This window comes from Lepisma saccharinum, chromosome 2, assembly GCF_977018435.1.
Source record: "Lepisma saccharinum chromosome 2, izLepSacc3.1, whole genome shotgun sequence".
NCBI classification, from domain to species: Eukaryota; Metazoa; Arthropoda; class Insecta; order Zygentoma; family Lepismatidae; genus Lepisma; species Lepisma saccharinum.
The window spans coordinates 128,655,564-128,679,260 of NC_139230.1; the positions used below are offsets into that span (position 1 = coordinate 128,655,564).

Below are 23,697 nucleotides of genomic sequence, written 5' to 3' on the forward strand. Positions count from 1 at the left end.
TAGAATGTGTGTTGTATGCTATGTCATGGTCTCTACAAGCAGCATCTAGGGGATTAACACCAGGATCACCTCTGTTTAATCTATGGTCCAATTTTGTACCTGGACCACAAATACTGATAGCCTGGAATGTGTAGTTCAAATGGCAGCTTGTTTATAATGTCATTAACCAACCCCCGGCCCTCAGAAATATTCCAAAATTTAGGTGGTAGAGTATTAATAATTTTTATAAGATATCCAATCCCCTTAGTGTCATTCACTATAAAATTAGACAATTTTGTGCTTATCATGTCCATAATTCCAATCTTTTCATTGTAAAAATTGTGGTTGCCAGCATTTTCCTCCCCAGCTATCACCAATAACCTATCTACAAGTTTCCTGACATCATCAACCCACACAAATTCTTTAGGCAGGGTGTTGTATTGTTTGATTCCACTGCCAGTCTTAATTTGTGACAATATGGGTTTGATTAAATTGTTGTATTTTGCTCCACTGCTAGACTTGACTCTTTTTTGTGTGGGATCATTGTTCTGGTATAGAGCATCTGATTTTATTAATATTTCTTTGTAATGTTCATAATCTTGATCTGTATAGCTGCCAGGCCTTTTCCTAGTCATCAGTTCCCACAATCCAGGTGTGCCAAGATACTTAACAAAAGCACCTCTTTCTCCAAGATGAGATTCTGAATATACAATTATATCATCTCCCATAAATGTTACTCTGAAATTGCCAATTCTATGTATGATGCTACCATCACGCTCTGTGTCAGCATATAAGCCAAAGACCTCATCTTTGTTGTCTTTAGGTGTGCTTAAATATTTTTGAGCAAGAAGACCCAATTCAATAGGATCCAGAGTAGCTTCAATTCTTCGAGGAGCAACAGGACTAGGTGTATGAATACTGGAAAGTGGGGTGATTGGATAATCTAATATGTTCCTTGCAGCTACAGGTACAAGCTCTGTGATCAAATTTTGATTTTGCTCTGTAACAGTTTTGATATTTTTACCTAATTCACTAATAGCATCAATAATAGGCTGTTCTGTTTGTTTGTGTTGTTCATAAATTCCTCGGTTCTGTGATTTCCATCCCTTAAATCTTTTTACAAGATAATCTCTTAATTTAAGATCATCAATGATTGGCCTTTTCATGGTTATTTATATATGTTTCAATGTCTAGAAAATTGTTGATTTTATTTCTGTATTTGCCACTATTGGGTTTTCTTGTCATATCAATTGTGACAAACCCATAACTGTCCTGGTTCCAGCACCTACTGCAAAACTTGGAAAAATTATTGTAGCTCAAGTCCCCACCTACATATTCATCATGTATGTGTTTGAGGTTGGTATGATCTTCATGAAACACACATATAAAATTGCTGTTGTCTCGGATCAGCTGCTTCGGTATTTTTGAAAAAGTCTGTGCCAGGTAGAAGCAATCAATATTTTTGTGTCGGCCCTGTGTAAAGATATTTCTAACCTTGTTTTGATTATCCAGTATAATGTCATCAAACACAACAACAGAATTATCGAGACATTCATGAAGTGGCTTAACATCTGGTTCAAAAGTGGCTATATCCAATCCATCATATAGCTTCATCAACTGCTGATATTTTCATTGTTCCAAGCTCTTAGAAAAGACATACAAGTGCCTGTTTTTCCAGTCTAACCAGTTGGGTGCCAATAAAAAATTATCAACCATTAGTGTAGATTTACCACAAGCCGATGGCCCAACAATAAGACATCTAATATTTTCAGGCAGCAACTTGCCATTTCTCTTAATCTGCTGTTCAGGTTCTGGCAGCCTTTTTATAACATCCCAGGTGCTCATATTATCACTTTGTCTGCATCGATCCAGCTGTGTTCTGGAAGTCCTAGCCATTTGACAAATAACTTGTTGCCTTTTCTGCGGATGATTTTTTCTATGAGATATGTGTCAGGCTGTTTAGTTTTGCTGAGTTCTTCTTCATAGAATCTGCCTTTGAGAATTTCTCCTCGGTGGTCTTTTATTATATATGTGTTAAGGGCCCCAGGTTTAATTTGAACCACTGTAAATAATTCAGTGCTCCAGTTTCTTGCAAAGCCTCTTTTGAATAAGTGCTTATATTTGCTGATTCTTAATTGATCACCCACCTTGTATTTGGCCTTTCTTGTTGTTGGCTGGTATCTAGGATAATAAACAGTCCTGATCAATTTTTGCTCATCAGATGGAGTTACTTCAGAGGGTTTCATTTTGATTGTAGAATGGACCGAGTTGTTATATTTATGTAGAAGTTCTGGAAGAATATTAAGCCATTTATAATTACCTTGAAGTGTAAATTGTTTATACATAAGATTTTTTAGGGTTTTGTTGAATCTCTCTACAATTGAGGCTTTGAGATCACTGTAACTCGAATAATGTTTTATTGACTGGCTTTTAATAAATTGTTGGAACACAGAATTATAAAATTCTTTGCCATTATCTGTGTGCAAATAGCGCGGTGATCTTCCACTCTGATTGATGATTGTCCTGATGGCTTCTGTAACACATTTTCCAGTCTTTGATTTGAGTGGCACAGCCCAGGCAAATTTTGAAAATGTGTCTATTACAGTGAGTAGATACTTGTAGCCCTTGTTGATTATGTCTAAGTTTTTCAGCTGTCCACTTGCCATCTCAATCAAGTCGCTCTGCCATAAATCATCTATGCCTTTTGTGACTACTGGCAGTCTCTTATAAATATGTCTGGCTTGTCTGTGTAATTCATCAACAATAATTTCTCTAGACATAATATGAAAACAAGAATATTGCAACTATGGGGTGTTCAGCAGCAGATAATACAGGATTTTCTAAATATAATTTGTCCCCTATTTGTATTTTAAATTCCAGAGAGCCATCATCATCAGCATAGGCTGTTTCTAATGTATTGGGGTCTGTAAAATCCTTTAACTCTACACTGGTGATTTTTACTTTGTTATCAGCATTTGTTATTGATAAGGTGGGGTAGTGGTGTGCCTGTGGTTGAAGCCAATATTTGATCTTGATTGGTCTCAGTGTGCCCCCAACAAAAAACTGGTAATAAAATTATGCAGGGGACAGCATATATATTTTGCCACCTGGTGTAAATGGTGAATCATATTCTTGTTGGGGATGCTGTACAATTCAAGAATTACTGTATGTTTTGGATTCTCGATTATGCCTGTTATTTCTTTTTCTGCTGTAAGCAATCTGCTTGTTACAGATTCAAGGTGCTCATTGATGGTTCTAACAACATCATCATGGCCTGGCTTGATTTTTATGTCCACAACAAGTTTCTTGTATTGTTGCACAATTTCTTGTAGCTGGGTGGCAAAAACAGACAGAGCATTTGCTTGATTGGATTCCATGGTCCCTAGCTGTTGCTTGATATTAGCTACAATTTGTTGCAAATTTTCAATAACGGCCAATTTTGAATTTTGAGCAGTAAGATCATGGACCTGTCTTCTGATATCCTCAAACAAGGCATGCAGTTCATTAATATGTTGATTGGTTGGTAGAGTGGCCACTGTCTGAGTAAGTTGTTTGATCTCTGTCTGGATATTCTTGATATCTTCTGATTTCAATATGCGATTCACTGCCCTCTTAATATTTTTAAGTTCCTGTGATGTAGGCAGATTTGACACAGTATTTTGCAAAGATTCAAGTGCCAATTGTTTAATTCAGAAGCATCAGCCACATTTTGCATAGCATTTTGGAGCAGGGCTATATCTGCCTGAGAGTGTGTTGATTGTTGTAAAATTTCAAGCTTTGTTTGGATATCATCAATCAAGTGATGAAAATGAGATAGCTCAGATTCAGTGTTGAGGTTTTCAAGCTTTGTGATCTGTTCCTGGACACTTACAAGAGTGTCTACAATACCGGGCAGGCGGGACTCTAGAGATTCTTGTATATTTGTCAAATCACTTTGCACTCCTGCTATTGTACCCTCAAGATGGGTTATGGTACTTTGAATTTTTCCAAAATCTTCATATGTTTCAAGTTGCAGCTTGATGTTGGCAACACTCCGAGTTATTGCACTCAAAGCATCAGAAGATGGCAAATTGTTCATAAAATTTTCAAGTGTCTCAATTTTTTCTTTAACCTCGGCTATGGCATTGTTCAGAGGGTCCAGATTAGGTATTTGTAGTGATTGAATCTGTTCTTTTAGAGTGGAAATCACTAGATCGAAATCTTCTTGTGATTTTATGCTTTTGACAATTGTTTGGAGCTGTGTCTGGACATTATTTATCTGCTCTTCCAATTGCTGTTTCAATTGCTCAGAGTTGGTGGCCTGGGTCTTAAATTTGGCTTGAAGAGCTGCTACAGCTTCTTCTAAACTTTGAAAATTATCCAATGTTGCCAGATCAGTATATTTCTGAAGCAGCACTTTGAGTTCAGAATCAATTTTAAGAAGAGGGTCCATGCATTGTGATTGTAAATTTGTAATTTCTAATTGAAGACTGGCATTGAGTGTGGTTTGTAAAGCTTGTAAATCACTTCTTAATTTCTTCACTCTGACATCAAGCATCAGAATCTCATCACTGTGATCTTCATGTCTTGTATGGCCAAATATATCATTAGGCATTTTTGTTTTAGTGGTTATTTATTATTAAATATCTGATTCTTAATTCTATAAAAAAGGGTATAAGCTTGTCATATGATCCCGGGACCTCAATATATAAGCAGTCACCAGCAGAAACAGTATATACAGTGCCAGAAATCATGTTTGAGTGCTTAATTCTATAAATATTTCTCCCTACTGAAATTTTGACATTACCCTCAGGGGTTGTAATAAATTGCAATTGACCACCTACAGGTAATTGGTAATGATTTAAATTATTGTTAAATATGTACAATATTTTACCTGTTTCATCATCAACATCTGTAAGTATGCTGTTCAGATGAATAATTAACAAAGCACTTAGTTTAGATATTACATCAGAAGAGGGTTGTGGTGTTGGCAGCTCCATAATAGCCTGTTTTTTGAACCCAAATAAGTTCATAGGCATGTTTATTTATTTCAAATCATGCTCTGTAATTTGGCATTGATTGCCATTTTTCAAATCACAATGACCCCATGGTAGAGTATGTATGCCACATGATAAAATGCATCTCTTATCATCATGTGGGTCCAGAGCCACTTTTCTTACAATATTGCTAGTCAATAAGTGATCCACACTCTGAATTCTATTTTCTGATGTTCTGATTGTGCTACATGATTTGAGACAATTTTTGTAATCCTCAAATTCAAGCTCTTTGTCAACAATTACTCTGCCAATGCCCTTGGCCTTTTTGGCAACAGCGCCACAACATGTTTCAAAACTGTACATCTTGGCCCTTAACCCAGCAAATGCCACAATAACATCACCAAGTGTCTCATCTTTTAACTTGCCAGGTAATTTTTTGTTGTGGTGTTGAATTTTTGAATGTTCACTGGTATCAAAGTATTGAAACAATTCAGGCTGTGCAATATCTTTATAAACATCTTCTGTTTGAATATCAAGAACAAAACTATCAGTGTCCATGTACATCAATTTTACACAATCACCATACAAAGGTTTCAACACATCATAATACAATTTTAACATGTGTAATTTGGCCAATTCCAATATCACAGCCCCTACATAAATAGGCTTATCAAATTTGATCTTTGTTTTTTTCATGTTGAAAAGTGCCATATTTTCATCATAAATTCTTCTGTAATTGAAGTTGGGCTTTGCAATCAATTTTTTGCTCCGGCTGGGGTCAGTAATTATTTTAACATCAATATGTTTTCTGACATTTTCAATTGTTTTGCCATACACTGAATTGACCATCAATTTAAACAAGGTCTTATCAAATTGGCTTATTGCTGATGTTCGAAGCTCTGTGTTTGTATCAATATATGGCTTCAACCATGTTGAGTGCCTGAACCTCAAAACTTTTCCAACTTTGATCACTTGAACACCATGATTCATCAGAAACTGGAGGTTTTTGTAATATATGACATAACCCTGTTTCGGATCTAGAGTCATCATCAATTTCTTGTGTTTAGAGCCAGGTGAACACTTAACCTCAGGAATTGGGGGCAGATCAGAAAATGTGCTGTGTAAATTATCTGGAATTGTCAGATCAACCTCTAAGAAGAGGCCATAGTTACTGTCATCAAAGTCCTTAAGATCTTCAATATTGAAATTTTCAACCCACTCAAGCCCTGCATATGGCAATTTATCCATCATAGCATAACCATAGAGGCTGTTTGCATCTACATACAGTATATAATTTGATGGCAGTGCTGGATCATAATCAGGAATATATTTGTTATTTGCTCTGGCATATCTCTGAGAACATTGCACCATGCCTCCTCTTATACATTGTTCCATAAACAAGTACATATCTTGATCCTGGATCAGATCCAATTGCATTTTAGTGTTCAAAAACATTGCAGACCATGCTAGGCCCGGAGCACTGTAAAAATACATTGGATCCAGCTTATAATTTTGCATGGAAGATTTTCTGAATGCCTGCAGTATATCAGCTAAGAGGGTCACATCAAGTTTCAAATATGCCATGTGATAATCACCAAATGTCTGGCATTTTAAATTGTTCCACATCAATTGGGCATGGTGATAATCATAATCAGTGATTCCAGATCCTCTGATTTTGCTGTAAAACTGTTGTTTTGGTGGCAGAGAACACTCATCAAATTTAGAAAAATCTGTAACATAATCATATGGATATACACCCTTCCGCCTAAATAATTTCAGGTCCTGATTTGGAAACAAAGCACATGTGATTTTGAATTGATCATCAGATAATTGAGTGGCCAGTGTAGCCAGGCTAGCCGATAAAATTTTGTAAGAATCAAGAAATCTTAAGTGAATAGGAACAGCATTAACTTTAATTATTTTGCTAATAGCAATATATTTCTCATCATTTTCTGCTAAAATATTTAAATTCTGCTTGTCAAACCCCTCGTACCTGATCAAATGATGAAAATCATAATTGGATGCTCCATGGCAAAATATGGGGACAAATTTTGGTCTCTGGATCTTAATATTGCAGCTATTACACAGGGCCATTAAGAATTTACCATCTGTATGAGAATGGTGATAAACCTTGATATTTATATCTGAAAATTCAGAATCACATACCGGCCATTTTTCTGCATTGTTGAAATCTTCAATCTGTTTCTCTGTTAAAGGCAACATGGGTTTTGATTTTAATAAAATATTAGATGCTATGTCATGGCACTCATTTTCTATTCTATGTGCAAATTCTTTGATGGCATCTGCTCCCATGTATAAATCTTCTTTACTAACAACCCCATCCTGTACAACTACATAATAAAAGCTGGAAGGTTCATGTAACTGGTATGGTGTAATTGAAGATTCCTCAGGGTCTGGGCTGCAGAATGCAAGGGGTTTGAGGTTTGATTCAAAATCACAGACTATATATGCTGGGTGTTCCAACAAGGCTTCAAACTTTTTGAATTTTGCATTTTCACTTGGCATTGGCATCACCATATGAACAGGTTTATGGTTGCCACAGTATTTCAGATGCTCAATTAACTTGTTTTTAGCAATTTCTGCATTTTTTCACGAACCCCATTTATTATTTTTCTACCATCAAAAACACTTAAACATCTTCTGCACAACTTGAATATTGTCTTAGATTTGTCTAATTGTTTTCTGACTAAAGCTTCAAGATTATGTATCAGAGTGTAATGATATGTGCCATCCCCTTCAATTAAGAGCAGATCAATCGGAATAGCAGATTCATCATCAAATGTACTGATTCTGAGAGGATCTATCAAGCAATTGCCACGGCCAGTGGAACAAGTAAATACATTAATAGATAATTGTTTGCCATTGATATCCCGGGCCTTTTTTTCAAATTTATCAATATTCTGAACAGACATTGGATATTCTAAACCCTCCATTGCATCATCAAAATCATTTTCATGTTGTTTATAATAACTTATTCGCTCAGGATGCCTTGAAACTGGATACAAAGCAGCTAAAATACACCACAAAAAGCATTTCTGGTCATTATTTTTTATATTAACCACGGCTGTTTTGTTTTTGATATTGGCAGGTAATGGCAGATATGTAGATCCTTGTAATGGGCTGAATTCAGAAATATTAACATATAACTTGTGTGGAGAACCGCATAGGCTCCATCCAGACTCTTTTCCAGCAAATTCAGAGTGTTTAATATTCAATTGATCTATCAAATTGCTTATTATTTTGTCTGAATTTGCATTTGAGTATACCGGTACAGTTTCTGTTATGTGGGGCTGTGTAAATTTTGTGCCATTTGGCTTCTTATATTGTGTAAACAATTTGAGGGACAGCTTATAAGACCCATTTTGTGCATTTAGAATTGCCTGCACATCAGAATTTATACTGTTCAAAAAATTCTTAATACCACATTTTGGCTCTGATACAAAACGGTAATCCCTTAATTGGCCGTTAAAACTGCTATGGATGGGTTCATAGCGTGGCTGCTTTGCTGGTCCAGCATTAACAGGTGTTTCATGCTTCCTTTTCAGAGCAGATGTGGATGGGTGTGGGGGCAATGTTGATGACTGTGCAGAACAAGTACCTTTATGTTTATATGTGAAATATTCCAGATTATATTTTCTATGGCATTTAGGGCAAATTTTTGTGGGAGTTCTGTATTTGTCTGGATTACAATTCCTTTGATGCTTAGCCCAATTGGGGCTGGATATATTTTTTTTGCATTGATTACAATATTTTTGATTTGACATTTTTGTTGTTGTTTATTATATACAATTTCTTGGGATTCAAATCAAAATTCTATGCTTAATAAAAAATATCAGTTAGGTTCAGCAGTGTGTTTTGTGTGTGTGTGTATGTGTGTATGTGTGTTAATATTTTTGGCTTTGGTATTTATATAAAATTTCTTGGGGTTCAAATCAAAACTCTATACTTAATAAAAAATATCAGTTGGGTTCAACAAAGTGCTTTGTGTGTGTGTGTGTGTGTGTGTGTGTGTGTGTATGTGTGTTAATATTTTTGGCTTTGGTATTTATATAAAATTTCTTGGGGTTCAAATCAAAACTCTATACTTAATAAAAAATATCAGTTAGGTTCAGCAGTGTGTTTTGAATATTTTGTGTGTGTTTGTGTATGTGTGTATGTGTGTATGTGTGTTAATATTTTTGGCTTTGGTATTTATATAAAATTTCTTGGGGTTCAAATCAAAACTCTATACTTAATAAAAAATATCAGTTGGGTTCAACAATGTGCTTTGTGTGTGTGTGTGTGTGTGTGTGTGGGTGTGGGTGGGTGTAGGTGAGTATATGGGTAAGTGTGGGTGGGTGTAGGTGTGTATGTGGGTGGGTGTGGGTGTGTATGTGGGTGGGTGTGGTCAAGGTCAAGATCATCTCAAGGTCAAGGTCAAAATAATCGAAAAAATAATCGAAAAAATAATCGAAAAAATAATCGAAAAATAATCGGAAAAATAATCGAAAAAATAATCGAAAAAATAATCGGAAAAAAATCGAAAAAATAATCGAAAAAATAATCGAAAAAAAATAATCGAAAAAATAGTCAAGATCAAGGTCAAGGTCAGTGTGTGTGTGTGTGTGTGTGTGTGTGTGTGTGTGTGTGTGTGTGTGTGTGGGTGTAGGTGTGTATGTGGGTGGGTGTGGCTTAGTTTTAGGTGTGGGCAAAAAAATATCAAGAGAGGCTTATTTTTGACAGGTTTATGGACAACAATCTCACTGAAGTGCCTTTTGTAAGTGTAGGCAAATCAATCTGAGGGGGTCATACTTTCTCAGGAACTCCCGAGGGTATTTTTTACAAAAATCTTGAATTAGACGGGGTTCCACACTTGAGCAAAAAGCTCATATGGGCATGTTGAGCTTGTTTTAAGTGTAGACAAATCAATCTGAGGGGGGTCATACTTTCTCGTCCTGGTTGTAGGTCCAATTACACTACTTGTAGGTGACAGCTTTTTAATATTTTTTTATTGTATGCTGTGGCCGGGCATATATTTAATCTCTGTTCATTCACTTTTTCTCAACTGAATTTTTGCAATTTTGAACTGAGGGACATCTTGTGGAACTTTCTGGAACCATTGAAGTAAAGATGGCTGCCCTTAGGAATTATGACACATCACCTGCTCCTGAAGAAGGACATTCAATAACATCAAAATGGTAAGATGATTAGAAGTTTACTTATTCTTAAAGGTTTAAGGTTTATGTCTGGTAAATATAAATTTTCTCCCTGAACAATTAGTTGGTGTAATTGTTAAATAAATTTGTAGTGTCACCTGTACGTGACATTGGGCTTTGGAAGTCATAAACGTTTAAAGGACTAGGACATAATTGCAATTTAGCGTTAATTTTAATAATAATAATAAAATATAATGTTAATAATTTTAGTCCTTGAGTGAGTAATGATTTATAATTATTGTAAAAACAAGAATAAAAACATTGAGACTTGAAAAATAAACACAAAGAAAATGCTTTCCTCATAAATAATAATGATAAATCTTGGGGGCAAAACAATGCTATAGTATCTTATTCTGATATACACCGTAATGCTGTGTTATGTGTATTACAGTCTACTACTAATAAAAAAAATAATACAAATGTTGAACTTGGAATCTACTATGATTTCAGGTTGAATTTGGATGAAGCATTACAACTTATTGAAGAAAATCATGATGACATTGATGAGGTTCTTTTCCCACCTGATGATGATGGATTCACAGATGAAGACAGTGGCGATGAGAATTGCACAGATGTAAATTGCCTTCCTCCAGCAATGCTCCTTGCCGAGGTGGAAGTTGTCACAAGAAGTTATCATGATTCACAAGAGACCGCAACAATTAATGCTAGTGGAATCGGGAGGGCATGTTCAAGGGTTGCATCGATCGTTTCGACCAGAACATTCACTCCTTGTGGGTCAGTTTCAGGGGTAAAAAGTGGTGGTTCTCCTTGTTTGCCTTTGGAATAGATGCAGCATGCCACAATGCACGGTTGATTGTCAAGAAAGTGAATGGCAAAAATGTGACATATTGTGATTTCCGACGATCATTGGTGGAATCATACTGCCGTTTACATGGAAACCTTCCTTACAGAAGTTCCCAAATTGGTTCTGCACCCTTGCGTGTACCAAATGAAGTCAGACAAGACATCAACATTGCAGAACATGTGCAGGTAGACTGTTCTCAAAGAAGATGTGCACACTGCCATAAGAGGACACGGATAATGTGTATGAGGTGCGGTGTAGCATTACACATACACTGTTGGTACGAATTTCATGCATATACCGTGCGTTCATTTCGATCTGCAGCCGAGAGATCGGGAGAAGCGTGGCGGGCGGCGCTGACGGAGATGCCGACATTTGCGGCCTGTAATGCCCGCTTATTTTTATAGACATATACAGACATTTATATAAATATTGCAAAACGATCACTAACCTGTGTTATAACACGCAAAAGTTCTTCTGTAATTCATCCAAGTTCTGCTCTTATATGCACAAATAAATACGCTTTAGAAACGATGTTAAGAGCCACAGATAATAGAACATTTTAATCATAATTTTGACCAGTAACGTCCTGCTTAAGTTTATATCCTTGAAACAGTTTTGTGGCGATGGGAATCGTTTGGAGGTTTCGAATGTGCAACACTGTATCAAGATTACGCTGCAGACGAAACCGTTAAAAGTGAATGGTTTTCGTGAGCTTCCTTGCAATCCGAAATCTCCGAGCTCGAGTTTTTTTGTTCCTTCGCGACTAGATGAAGACAGAGCAGTGAATATAGTGGCGAGCAAAGTAAACCAAGAGCGTGTTAATTTCGTACTGTGCGCAAGAGTGTTATTCTTGGTTACTTGCAGTTACTTGTTTGTGTTATTGTAGTGTGTATGTGTGACGTGTCAGTGAGACGATTGGAATGCCAGCCGCAAGATTCACGTTAGAACAAAGATTTTTTTATGTATGACACGTACCTACGTGAAAACAAACTCGTGTAGAGACGTGTGTAGGTAATTTGTACAGAAATTCCCATGCGTTTCAACTCCACACAGAGATACGGTTAGACATCTTGTCCTTAAATTACGAGAAACTGTATCGTTAAATTTTAAAACACCTAAGCAAAAACGACGGATTCTAACCGAAGCAAAACTCGATGATATTGGTGCAGCGTTAGAATGTTCTCCAAACAAACCTCTACGCCGTGTTTCACAAGAGGTGGGCGTGTCAAAATCATCGGCACATACAGCCACTAAGCTACTAAAATTAAAACCATACTCTTATAACACAGGTTAGTGCTCGTTTTGCAATATTTATATAAATGTCTGCATATGTCCATAAAAATAAGCGGGCATTTCAGGCCGCAAATGTCGGCATCTCCGTCAGTGCCGCCCGCCACGCTTCTCCCGATCTCTCGGCTGCAGATCGAAATGGACGCACGGTACAAGAACAGGGAAAAGTGTAAAGTGTAATGTCAAGTTCTGACATTGTTAATATCAAGTGTGTTACATAAAAATGAGGAGGGAGGTATAAAACAGAGATGTTCCATGGTATAAGTTTCACGTTATGTTCATTTTGGTACCTTGAATGCCCAATGTCACCTACAGGTGACACCCCTGTATTTTCGAGCAGGATAATAAAGACTTTATTTTTTCTTCATTTTATTCCATTTTGATGTAAAACCAATAAATCCTGTTAATATGATCACAAGACTCACAGAAATAAAGTCATGGGCTTTCTCGGGTTAAAGATTTGCATTGCACCAACGAAAAACAACGTTCACGAGATTCCGTTCAAATGATCCGAGATTAATTTGTAAGGTTATACCTGATTGGTTGGCTAAAACAAATGACAATCAAGAACCCCACCGAGTAATGTGATGTGTTAAAGTATCAACGTGTAGGAGAAGAAAGTAATTTCGGGTCGCAAATTTATCTGAATTTGAGAAATGTACTGATCAACCTTGTCGACGAGTACAAGGATGTAGTAGGGTGTAGATAAATAATAATCATAAAAGAGAACTGACGGCGCAAAACAAAAGAATAAGGAGAAAGCATGGAACCTTCTTCTACGGGACTTCAATGCCTTACAAAATGCATTCGCGAGAGAAAAGCGTACGCTGAACTTCGCCCGCTCAATAAAGATATTTTATTATTATTATTACTGTATTGTGGTAAGTATGTGAATTTTTCATTTCTTAATTCTTATATATTTATATTGTCGTGTCGTGTAAATGTCCAGTAACATGTATTTTCGTAAATTTATACAATCATATTTCCAACACCATGTAGCAATATCGTAACATTGCTCTGTTCTAACTTAACTTGCACTTGCACATGTTTTGTATCTGGGATAGAAAGTACAGTATTTAGAAACATTTCGACTTTGCACCACAGAACCACAAATTATTATTACTATTTTGGCAGTTTTTAGATTACTTTACACATTTCTCGAATTATCAGCATTGTACGCCCTCGATATCACTTTCCGCTCTTTTCATATTCAAAAACAACTGCCTGCAGTCGAAGCGTCAGTATCGTGAACCAGGATCAGACACCAAAACGGTGGCGAATGGCCGATCAGAAGATAAACTCGTTTTGATGTTCCTAGATCGCGATCAAGTGCTGAACCATCTTCGTGCAATGGAATTTATCAGTGATCCTTTCCCGATCCGAGTTTAAAATTTGATCTTCGTTCGTGCACACGGCCATGTAGGGTCTTGTTGATTGAAAGGGGGAATTTTACTCCCTCTTTCTCGTTTGGCATAACGTCACTGGCCACTGTACCAAACCTTGAATTCAATGTTGGGTCAACCTACAATATAGGCGTAATTGACAACAATGTCTGCCAACAATGTGAATCACTGGCCCAACTACAGCGCCTTGAATAACGTAGTGTTACAGCGCCTTGTATAACGTAGTGTGGAAAACGACCCCAGAAACTGGTTCCCCGAGACTTTGACAAGTAGATGGCAGTGCGATCGACCCAGGTGCTAATTTTGTTATGAAAGTAATGCGGCTTAGTTAGTTTTTGGAATATATTGTGTAGATTTGTTTGTCTTGAAAGGCGGTACGTGAATTGATGGAAACAGTTATATTTGTGGAGTGATTTGCAGTCACGAAATGACATTAATTTGGAAAGAAAAGTAAAATAAATTAATAAATAAATAGCATGCGTAACACAAGAAGAAACATCGCAAAGTGATTCCGAACGTCAGGTGTTGGATTGTGTACTAGAGTTTTATTTTTCTATGTTATTAGAATATAAATAGTATCCTGAGAGATATTTCATACCGAGGCGACTAACCACAAGTGTCGCTTGGAAGCGAGCAGTCCGTAATCAATGCAACCTTTCGAACCGTAGGGACACAAGCTCTGACTGCACCGTTTCCTCAAGGAGATTTTACACTAAAGGGACACGCGACAAACGATACGAGGATTTCACACCAAAGCGACACGGGTCCTTCGGTCCAAGGCAACTTTCACACCGAAGCGACACATGTTGCTTGGAAACGAGCCAATCAAGAGCAACATTTCACATCGTAGCGGCATGACGGGAAGCACAGGCCAGCGTTCGGTTGGTGAAATCCTCAAGCGACAAGTGTCGCGTGTCCCTTGTCGCTTTGGTGCACAATCTCACTAAAGCAAGACACTCATTGCATCGCGCATGCGCGAACAACAAACCACGGCAACATGTTGCAAGCTATTGAGGAAATGGCCCAGTTTGAGCGACGCAGAAGCGACAAAGCGACACGTGTGACTTATCGTGTCGCCTAGATCTGTTGTTGTAATGTGCGGTTTTTCGTGTCGCCTATCTGTTGTTCACACAATTAGCAACGAACGCTTGCCAATAGACTAAGGCACCATGTCGCTTGTCACTTAGTTGGGGACTCCCCCTGTAGCGCGTCGCTTCGGTCTGAGCACCCTTCCTTTAAGGAGCTTTCCGACGGAAGTAACAAGTAGCACGCGAATACGCCATATGAACGTGTCGTTTGCTGTTTGGACCCTCTTGTGCAATGAATGCTATTTTACAGTCTGGAAGTGTGTGTCACTAGTGTGACAGTGTGAACATCCCGTGTCGCTTGTCCCATTGGTTTGAAAGTTGCCTTACACTCATGTCGATGGCACTAAGAAAGTTTTGTAGGATTCCCCTTGTCGTTTCATGGAATCATCATTATCATCATCGCCGCGATTAGTTTAAAGCTGAAGAAAAGAGACAGTAAATATCAAAAATACATATCATATATATATACATTTACAAAAATTTAGTTGCCAAGAGCATTCCACGCGTATTTTTTCTCCCGTATTATTAACGAAAGTATTACGATAACAGGACGTGGTCGACTGTCTAGAATGTTCGTTAATATCTTCGCGACCGCTGTACCAAATATCATAGCAATTATCACATTCATAGAAATGCTTCATGTAAAAGAATCAGACGTTGCAGCAAAAACTCCATTTACTTCCATTATAAGCAGACAAATACCAAGCACCCGGTTCAACACCATCGCCTCTAGCGGATCATTTTCGAGTGGAACCAGCCAGAGCGCGCAGAACTGTGCCGTTTTCCAAACTACGTTATTCAAGGCGCTGTAGCCCAACGTAAGATATTCGTTGGCAAGAACTACCAACCACTTCCCAACCATGCCGACAATCACCAAACGTTGGCCTAACAATGTGTGCTACATGGGTTCACACACACGTTGTGCCTTCATGACATGATGCAAAAGCAGGGCTGTGTCTGCAACCACATATGTTGAGTGCACGACTCACATTTTCACATGATCGTAATTCATTCTTTTGTCACTATTAACCTACATATATATAGGGTGACCAGACACATACATTAAAAAAAGAGGACAGAGCATGGCGAAAAAGGAGGACAAAGTCATAAAAAAGAGGACACCGCAAAAAAATGGCTATACATTTGCAATTACTCATAATTTAATCAATATACAAAATCTTACCAACATTTTGCTCACAGATGCTTTTCAGAAGTTCTCTTTCAAGAACTTCATCTTACCTTTAAGCAAAGAAAGCAATCTCCTAATCTGTTTTTTAACAAATTACAAAGAATATCTATAATTTGAAGGACATAATTTTACTCCTTTTCTAATTCTTGGATATTGGACTGAAATATCTCCACAAGTGAATGCAAATGTAACAAGTAAGATTCGCTTCGAAAAGCCAAATTAAAATTTTAGGTAGTTTGGATTGGGTAGAGAAATATGATTTCAATGCCACGAACATTTCTAGCACTCTTTGAACAGCAGGGGAAAGTGGCAACCACCTTACACTTTACCCCATATTCGTTTCTTCCATCCTTTAAAACTGGATATTTTCTTTCGCTTCGTTATTTCATGAAAGTAAATATTACTTAATAATCAAAATTCTTACTACGCATTTCTGTATCGCGTTTGTATAACTCGAAAAGGAACTGGCCGACCTCTGTTTTGGAGTGGTTAGCACACCGCGCCACAACGAAAGAGGCCTCGGTTTCGAATCCCGGCCTGGGCATGTGTGTCCTTCATCAAAATCTTCGCGATTAGCCAAAAGTGGAAAAAAAGCGAAGTAAAATAAACCAAATCAATCAACCGAAAAAGAACTGCACAGACTACATGCGTTCCAGCAGTCTCAGCGCTTAATACTAATGACTGGGCTGCGGAAATTTGCCTATTTGCCTTTTTTATTCCTTTGTAGTAAACCATAGGCTTTCATGTTTAAACTTTAAAGTTCGTTTAATGGAGTTTCTATTCCGAAAACACATTTTTATAGTGCCTATAAATTCCTATTTTGATGGTTAGTGCCTATTTTGCTTAATCGTGCCAAAAAATTGATATTCTGCAATTTTTGCATACTTCAGCTTTTTCTTACGTGCATTTGGCTTTCCCTATATTGAAAGACGTAAGGCTTTGTTGATGTTGTACTGACTGAAATCTGGAATTCGCCAGATTTGAGTGTCTCAATTGGAACATTGTTTTAAATATTTTTTTTTGTTACAATGGTGCAAATTGTTTATTCATCATTTGTTCAAATTCGCAGTCGTTAGCACAAGCTCTTTTTGTGAGAATTACTTAAACAGACGATTCCCCGCAAATGTGAATTTCGATCAAAAGAGTATTATAGTATGTTAATCGTTAGCGCACTTTTATGTATAAACTGAAGTGCTAATACAGTATAACTGTGCATTGTAAGAAGAAAATTTAAATAAGTTCACATCCATAGTCTATTTTTATGTCTTTTTTTTAATTTTAGGGTGCCTTTTTAGTGCCTATTTTCGTGCCTTTTCTTAGTTTATGGTGCTTTTTAAGTGCCTATTTTCATCATTTTGGCCTATTTGACTGCCTATTTCAGAGGTTTTTAGTGCCCTAAATACGCGCCCTACTAATGACTCAGTCAGGAAAGTGATCGTATTGAGCTCCCAGATGCTAGGTGACCAAATGTAGCATTCTGTATGCAGCATGGTCAATGCTATACCCTTTCCAAAAAAGGAGGACATTTACCGATTTCTAAAAAATCCGCCCGGACGCCGGACAGACACCTAAAAAGGAGGACATGTCCGGATAAAAGAGGACGTCTGGTCACCCTACATATATAGAAAAGTTATGCTAAATAACAAATTGCAATTAAAGTTATCCATTCTACCTCTCTTTTCTATTTATAAGATGTTCTAAAATTTCATGGACACAACTGCATGCCATCCAAGACTTCCAAATCTGGAGTTAAAAAAATTCTCAAGCGATTGATATTTGCAAGTGTAGATTCAGTGTAGATTTTTTCTTTATTTCTTTTTCTATTTCGATTTAAAGTTGAACCATACTAACCAGAAGGTTGCACCTTAAAAAATACATTCCAATTTAAGAACAAAGGAATATTTTAAATAAATTCAGATTGTATTAATTTTATTCCATGTTGCATGGTCCTCAAAATTGCAGAAATCTAAGTTTTTCAAATATACTATATTTTGAGTCACTTTCTGGTGACTGATGCATTGTTTGGAAGTAACAAGTTACCTGCAATGCCAGTTATTTTTTCAGATAACTGTAACTAAGTTACTTTTCCAAATAAACTTGTAATGATATTGTTACTTTTACAATTACTTTTCTTCATGCATTTGTATATAAAAAAAATCTTCGCATTCTCCATTCAATATGCTTATTTTAGAACATTACTCTTCCAACAATCATCATATTTGCCATGTCACAACTCTGTGTTTAGTGACTTGAAAAAAAAATTGTAATATGTATTGATTTTCAAGCACATTATGTTACTTTGAAATTAATTATACTGATATCTTTTATATTAAAAAATTGTGAATAATAACAATTTAATGAAAATTTTGTACATTTTTTGATGGCACTGAAAAATAACAACCGATTTGCAATTTATGCATGAAACATTATAAATAATTTGAAATCGAGAATTGAGTAAATGTTTAGTCATGTTAACTGCTACTAAGTTACTTTCTCGTTTCCAAAATACAGTCAAATAATGCTTAAATATAGGTCTAATTTCGAACACTGAAAAATCTTATCCCAAATGAATGGAAAAGTACTGGGCATTAATATACTCATCACATTCCCCTAGTAAAATGTGTAACAACATATTATATTAACAACTTGAATATTGCATACTAGAAGCAATAGAATAATATATATTCATGAACCCTTACCTCTACAAAGTTCAATTATCCCTCCAATTATGACAATAAAGCATACCAAAAGTTTGCAGACTGTAAAGGCATTCTGTACCTTCACATACAGTTTGACGCTCATGATGTTTATAGAAGTAATTAAACCTGAAAACATAAAGGAAAACAAAGTGTAAACTGCTGCAATTGTAGAGTACAATAGTAAATTACTTTTGCTCAGTAATTTCCACACTTTCATCTTTAGTAGTAAATATCTGATTACGACTAACACAGATATAGGCTCTACCAAGGTTTTTTCATGAGTTGATTTATTATATAATTATTATTATTTAGTCTGCCTTTTTCAATCCTACGTTTGAATCATGTGGCTGTATCACTGTGTCAGTTCTCAATCCATCCTCATTGTGTTGATTTACTGTGAGAGGTAGAAAAGTAATGCATAGTTAATGAAACAGAAATAGGTAATATGTTATGAGCTATTTTTCTCTCCCTTAGTTTACAGTGATTATTACAATGAGCAAATAATTGCAGAAAAATTAATATAGACACTGAAATATCCAGTCCTCTTTTGGAATTCAAAAACAGAAACAGTTACTGCAAAGTAGCGAGAATAAATTTGTGTATGTGAGGCAAGTCACGTTAACTCATTTGTTGACTACCCCCCCACCCCCACACATTTCATTTGCACACCCTCTGTCCAGAGAATCTTTGTACTCGGCATCACTGGTGCTAGTCATCCTGTTGATTAATATGGCACTTGGTAAGAGTATTGATGTCCATTCAATCAAAGTTGTAACCAGTGCTCGAAGTGGGGCGGGGGATGTTACACTCCCAGTTCAAGAAGAAACCATAAAGCATTCTACACCTATCCCCAAACTAGAAGAAGCATTCTCCCAGCTAGAAATTTCCAATTTTGACTCTGGTAGTAACAATTCAGTCTTAATTTAAACACAAGTTTATCTTATGAGCATGGAATTACTTACCCAAGCCTAATATGGCGATCATTCTTTTCAGCAAAACTTCCATGCTAGGGTCTAAAGATTGATGGCAATAAAAAAATGGTTGGCAGACGTATTCTGCAAATGTAAGGGTGATGACTGCTACTTCTGCTGGTCTCAGCACAATGACATATATCCATGAACAGATGAAACTAGGAAGCGGCCCCCAGAATCTGTGCAGATGTCCAAATGATTCTTGGAAATAAGCGTATTCTGCTCCCGACTTTGGCACAACTGTTCCTAGCTCGGCAAATGCTAAGGCACCTAAGAACACAAAGAAGTACCTGTGAAGTTTGCTTTATTGAATGTGCAGTTTCACTTTCATTCATATCTACTGTAAGTCGGAGTTAACAAATCATTGGATACTTCCAGGATCACTCAAGATAGTAGCAGTTATGGGAAGCAAGATCAAAAAATTTTCTCACCACTTTCTACCTGGGGTAAAAAAAAAATATTTTGTGTTGGGATATGTCCATTGAAGGGTTTTCTTCAGCTACAAATTACACACACAAATCATTTCTTGAATGCATGTTCACACATTCATATCTTTCCCCCTCTTTTCACAATGAAAGATAATTTTATAACTCTTTTAACTATTACAATATTTGAGGCGAAGAGTGACAGTTTCGCAATAGGTATGCATTTATTTCAATATCATTGGAATGGGAACTGCTAGTGAAAAAAAAGCACAAGAGAATATGAATTTCTCCTCATGTTACAAGTGGAAGCAGTTTTTAAAATTTATTATTAAGCTAGAACCTAAGTAAGCACAACCGTTTGGCCAACTGCAATTTTTATGTGAGAAAAGTTCAAATTTAAATACAAATTCAAGTTTGTCTTATGTTGGGTCAACAATTTTTGCAAATGTTTGCCCAACCATGGAAAGAGAGTCAAAATCAGGTTTAAAAACTACTTTCTTGAGAAAAGACAACTTTCATGACCCAAGTAACCACTACCGTTGGGCCAACGTCACTTTTTACGTGGGAAAGGTTGACTTTACGTTGGTTGGCAAATTGACGTTGATCTTATGTTGGGCCAACGGTGGTTGCCAACGTTTGCCCAACCATGGAAACGTGAACCAAAATCAGTTTTATAAACAACTTTTTAATGCTAAGACAACTTTCAGGAGAATGCTGAAAATTCTAGAGTGTAAAATAAGTGACATGTAACAGTGTTTCTTTTCGAATATTTCAGTCACAGTACATACTGGAAATATAATATATTTTTAATGAAAGTAGAAGCTATTTTTGACTGGCAGTCAGTCACCAGTCCTTTGTCAGCCACCATGCATGAAAGATGTCTTGGGAATTGCTTATTGTTTGTTTCTTTTGCTGTAGTAGAGCAAGAACATTCTTACAGGTATTATTGTGAAGGTGATTAAGCAATGTTATGTGCAGACTAAATTCTATGAAAGATAGAAAACTAAGTAAATTCTAGAAGGTTTTTGTGCTACCACTTGAAAGTATGGTGCTTTGAAAACAATGATACCATGTGACTGAGAAAGTGCTGTGTGTAATTTTTAATTTCGTAAATATCTTAAACTATTGTTTACATTTGGCCTCACCATAAATTATCTATATATCAGAAAACAAATCCATCCACTCTTTAGTTTTTACTAAAAACCATACGTTTGGCCAAAGTAGTAAAACCATACATTGGGTCAACATAGTAAAACCATATGTAAAAACCACATGTTGGCTCAACGTTGGAACCACTGCCAGAATTACTATTGGCCAACGTTATGTTTTTGCATTGGGCCAACCATTGGTCAACCATTTTCTGTACGGTTGGCTCAACGTTGGGCCAACCACTTCTGGTTACTTGGAGAGTATGCTGCAAAAACTAGAGTGTAAAATAAGTGACATGTAACATTGTTTCTTTTCTAGTATTTCAGTCACAGTACATACTGAAAATATAATACTCCCTCTGTCCCATAATTATAGTCCGGTATGCCAAAATGGTAACTTTTTATTTATGTTCTTTTGGATACTTGATCGGCCAATTTGTACTGATCCTTGAGTAATAACGTTGTATGACTCATTCCCGTTTTTCATTTTATTCTTCTGTATAAACAAATGTCACAGTTTGAATATTGGACAAGTATTTTGGGACAACAAACAAAAGTGTACCGGACAATAATTATGGGACAGAGGGAGTATTCTTTTAATGAAACAGAAGCTATTCTTAACTTGTACACACTCACCAGTGCTTTGTCAGTCACCATGGATGAAGGATGTGTTGGGAATTTCTTATTGTTTGTCTGTTCAGCTGTAGCAGAACAAGAATATTGTTACAGTTATCCTTGTCAAGGTGGTTACACAATGTTACATGCAGTCTAAATATCATGAAAAGTATAAAACTAAGTAAACTCAAGAAAGTTTTTTGTGCTACCACTTGAAGGTACCTTGAAAACAATATCATTTGATTGAGAGAGAGATGTGTATTTTTATTTTATTTTACACATATAATTTGTGTTACAGTTTGGCCTCACAGTATATATCAGAACACAAACCTATCTATAATTAGTTATCAGGTTTTCCCAACAGAAAACTACACGTTGGCTCAACATAAAAAACATATGCTGGCCCAACGTAAAAACCACACGTTGAACTAATGTTGGAAAAACAGCCAAAATTAATGTTGTCCAACTGTATATTCTTTCGTTTGGCCAACCATTTTCAGTACAGTTGGCTCAACATTGGGTCAACCACTTTGGTTACTTGGGATAATATAACAAATAATTATTTATAGACTCCCCATGTATTCCTTGTGGACAAACAATTTCAACTCCAAGTTAGAGCTAATCAAATGGAAATTTCTACTTTCCTAACATAAACGAAATCTTCAACCTGCCCTGTCCCATTAATGTGTTTTTCAACACCATCATAAGTTTGATATTCATAAGAGAAGAAGTAAAATAATAATCCCATCAGTGTAAAGCTAAATTTTCTCCCCTCTTGAACACATATATCTTTTTCTCGCAGCAGGGAAAGTTCGTTGAGGGATTAGCAATTTTGGGTCCTTGCATGTGGCTTACTTAAAAACTGTTAAAGCAAGAATATTTATGTAATTTGTATGGATTTCACAGTGTGAATCAGGAGTAGGCCAAAATAGCCACAGCTCACTCAATATCAGTCTGGTATACCCTGTAAAAATGTAAAATGATAACAATAAATGGAAGTGTAGAGGTAGTGACGAGTGTTACTGGAACCTGTAATAACAATGTCAGCATCAGAATACATGTTTTATTTGAAAATGTGGCTCACACAAATCTGTGACAATCATCCAGTGGACCCTCCACTCTTGTCAATATACGTATACTTTTCAAACCTTGTTTGGAAATAATTTACTTGTAATGCAGTTACAAGTAACAATTCATTTCTTGAGTGACTGTAACCAGTTACTCTTTTGAAATGAGTAATTTCCACAGTAACACACTTACATTTACATACAGGAAACAAGTAATGAAAAAAAAATATAGTTTTCTAAAAAGTCAGAAATACAATTTTAATCTTGATATACGAGTATATGTCTTCTTTTTCCATTATTTCTCAAGTACGGTATTTTCTTTGAATTTTCTTCCCCTGTATTTTCATATTGAAACATAATAAATTTTTCGTGGAAATTAATAAAGACTATTGTTAATTTTAGATGGTCACAAGTAAAGAATGCTTGAAGATCACACATGCAATACATCCTACAAGTTATATGTTATCTATAATATAGTCAATTTCCAAAGTCTGTTCTGCTCGTACCTAAAAGTGAAATTCCTCCACACACGCCCCAAACTATGAGACAAAGTGCAACAGATCCTGATCGCTGGAGTGCACTTGTTGGAGACACAAAAATGCCAGAACCTGCAAAATATGGAGAAATATAAAAATATAATCTTTCATTTAACACACCACTATGACCATACACACCAGTGGCATATACTGGGTTAAGAACCTGGGCTATCACACCATATCAGAGTGTTCGATTGGACAAAAATTTGCTGGTGGGGATGTTTTTTTTAACTCATTTGGGGTGGCGGGTTGAAGTGATGTGACTTTGTGATTAAAAATATATTCCTCAT

At 36.4% G+C, this 23,697-nt stretch overlaps 1 protein-coding gene across 1 annotated transcript in view; it reads right to left on the reverse strand.

Annotated features, from left to right (window-relative positions):
- Positions 1-23,697, reverse strand: part of LOC145983638 (b(0,+)-type amino acid transporter 1-like) — a 191,725-nt gene that overhangs the window by 47,803 nt on the left and 120,225 nt on the right. The window contains exons 4-6 of the mRNA XM_083116702.1: positions 23,378-23,479; positions 19,608-19,886; positions 18,646-18,771 (exon numbers count right to left, since the gene is read on the reverse strand). Coding sequence (XP_082972828.1) covers positions 18,646-18,771; positions 19,608-19,886; positions 23,378-23,479 — 507 coding nt within the window. The remainder of the gene's footprint in view (positions 1-18,645; positions 18,772-19,607; positions 19,887-23,377; positions 23,480-23,697) is intronic.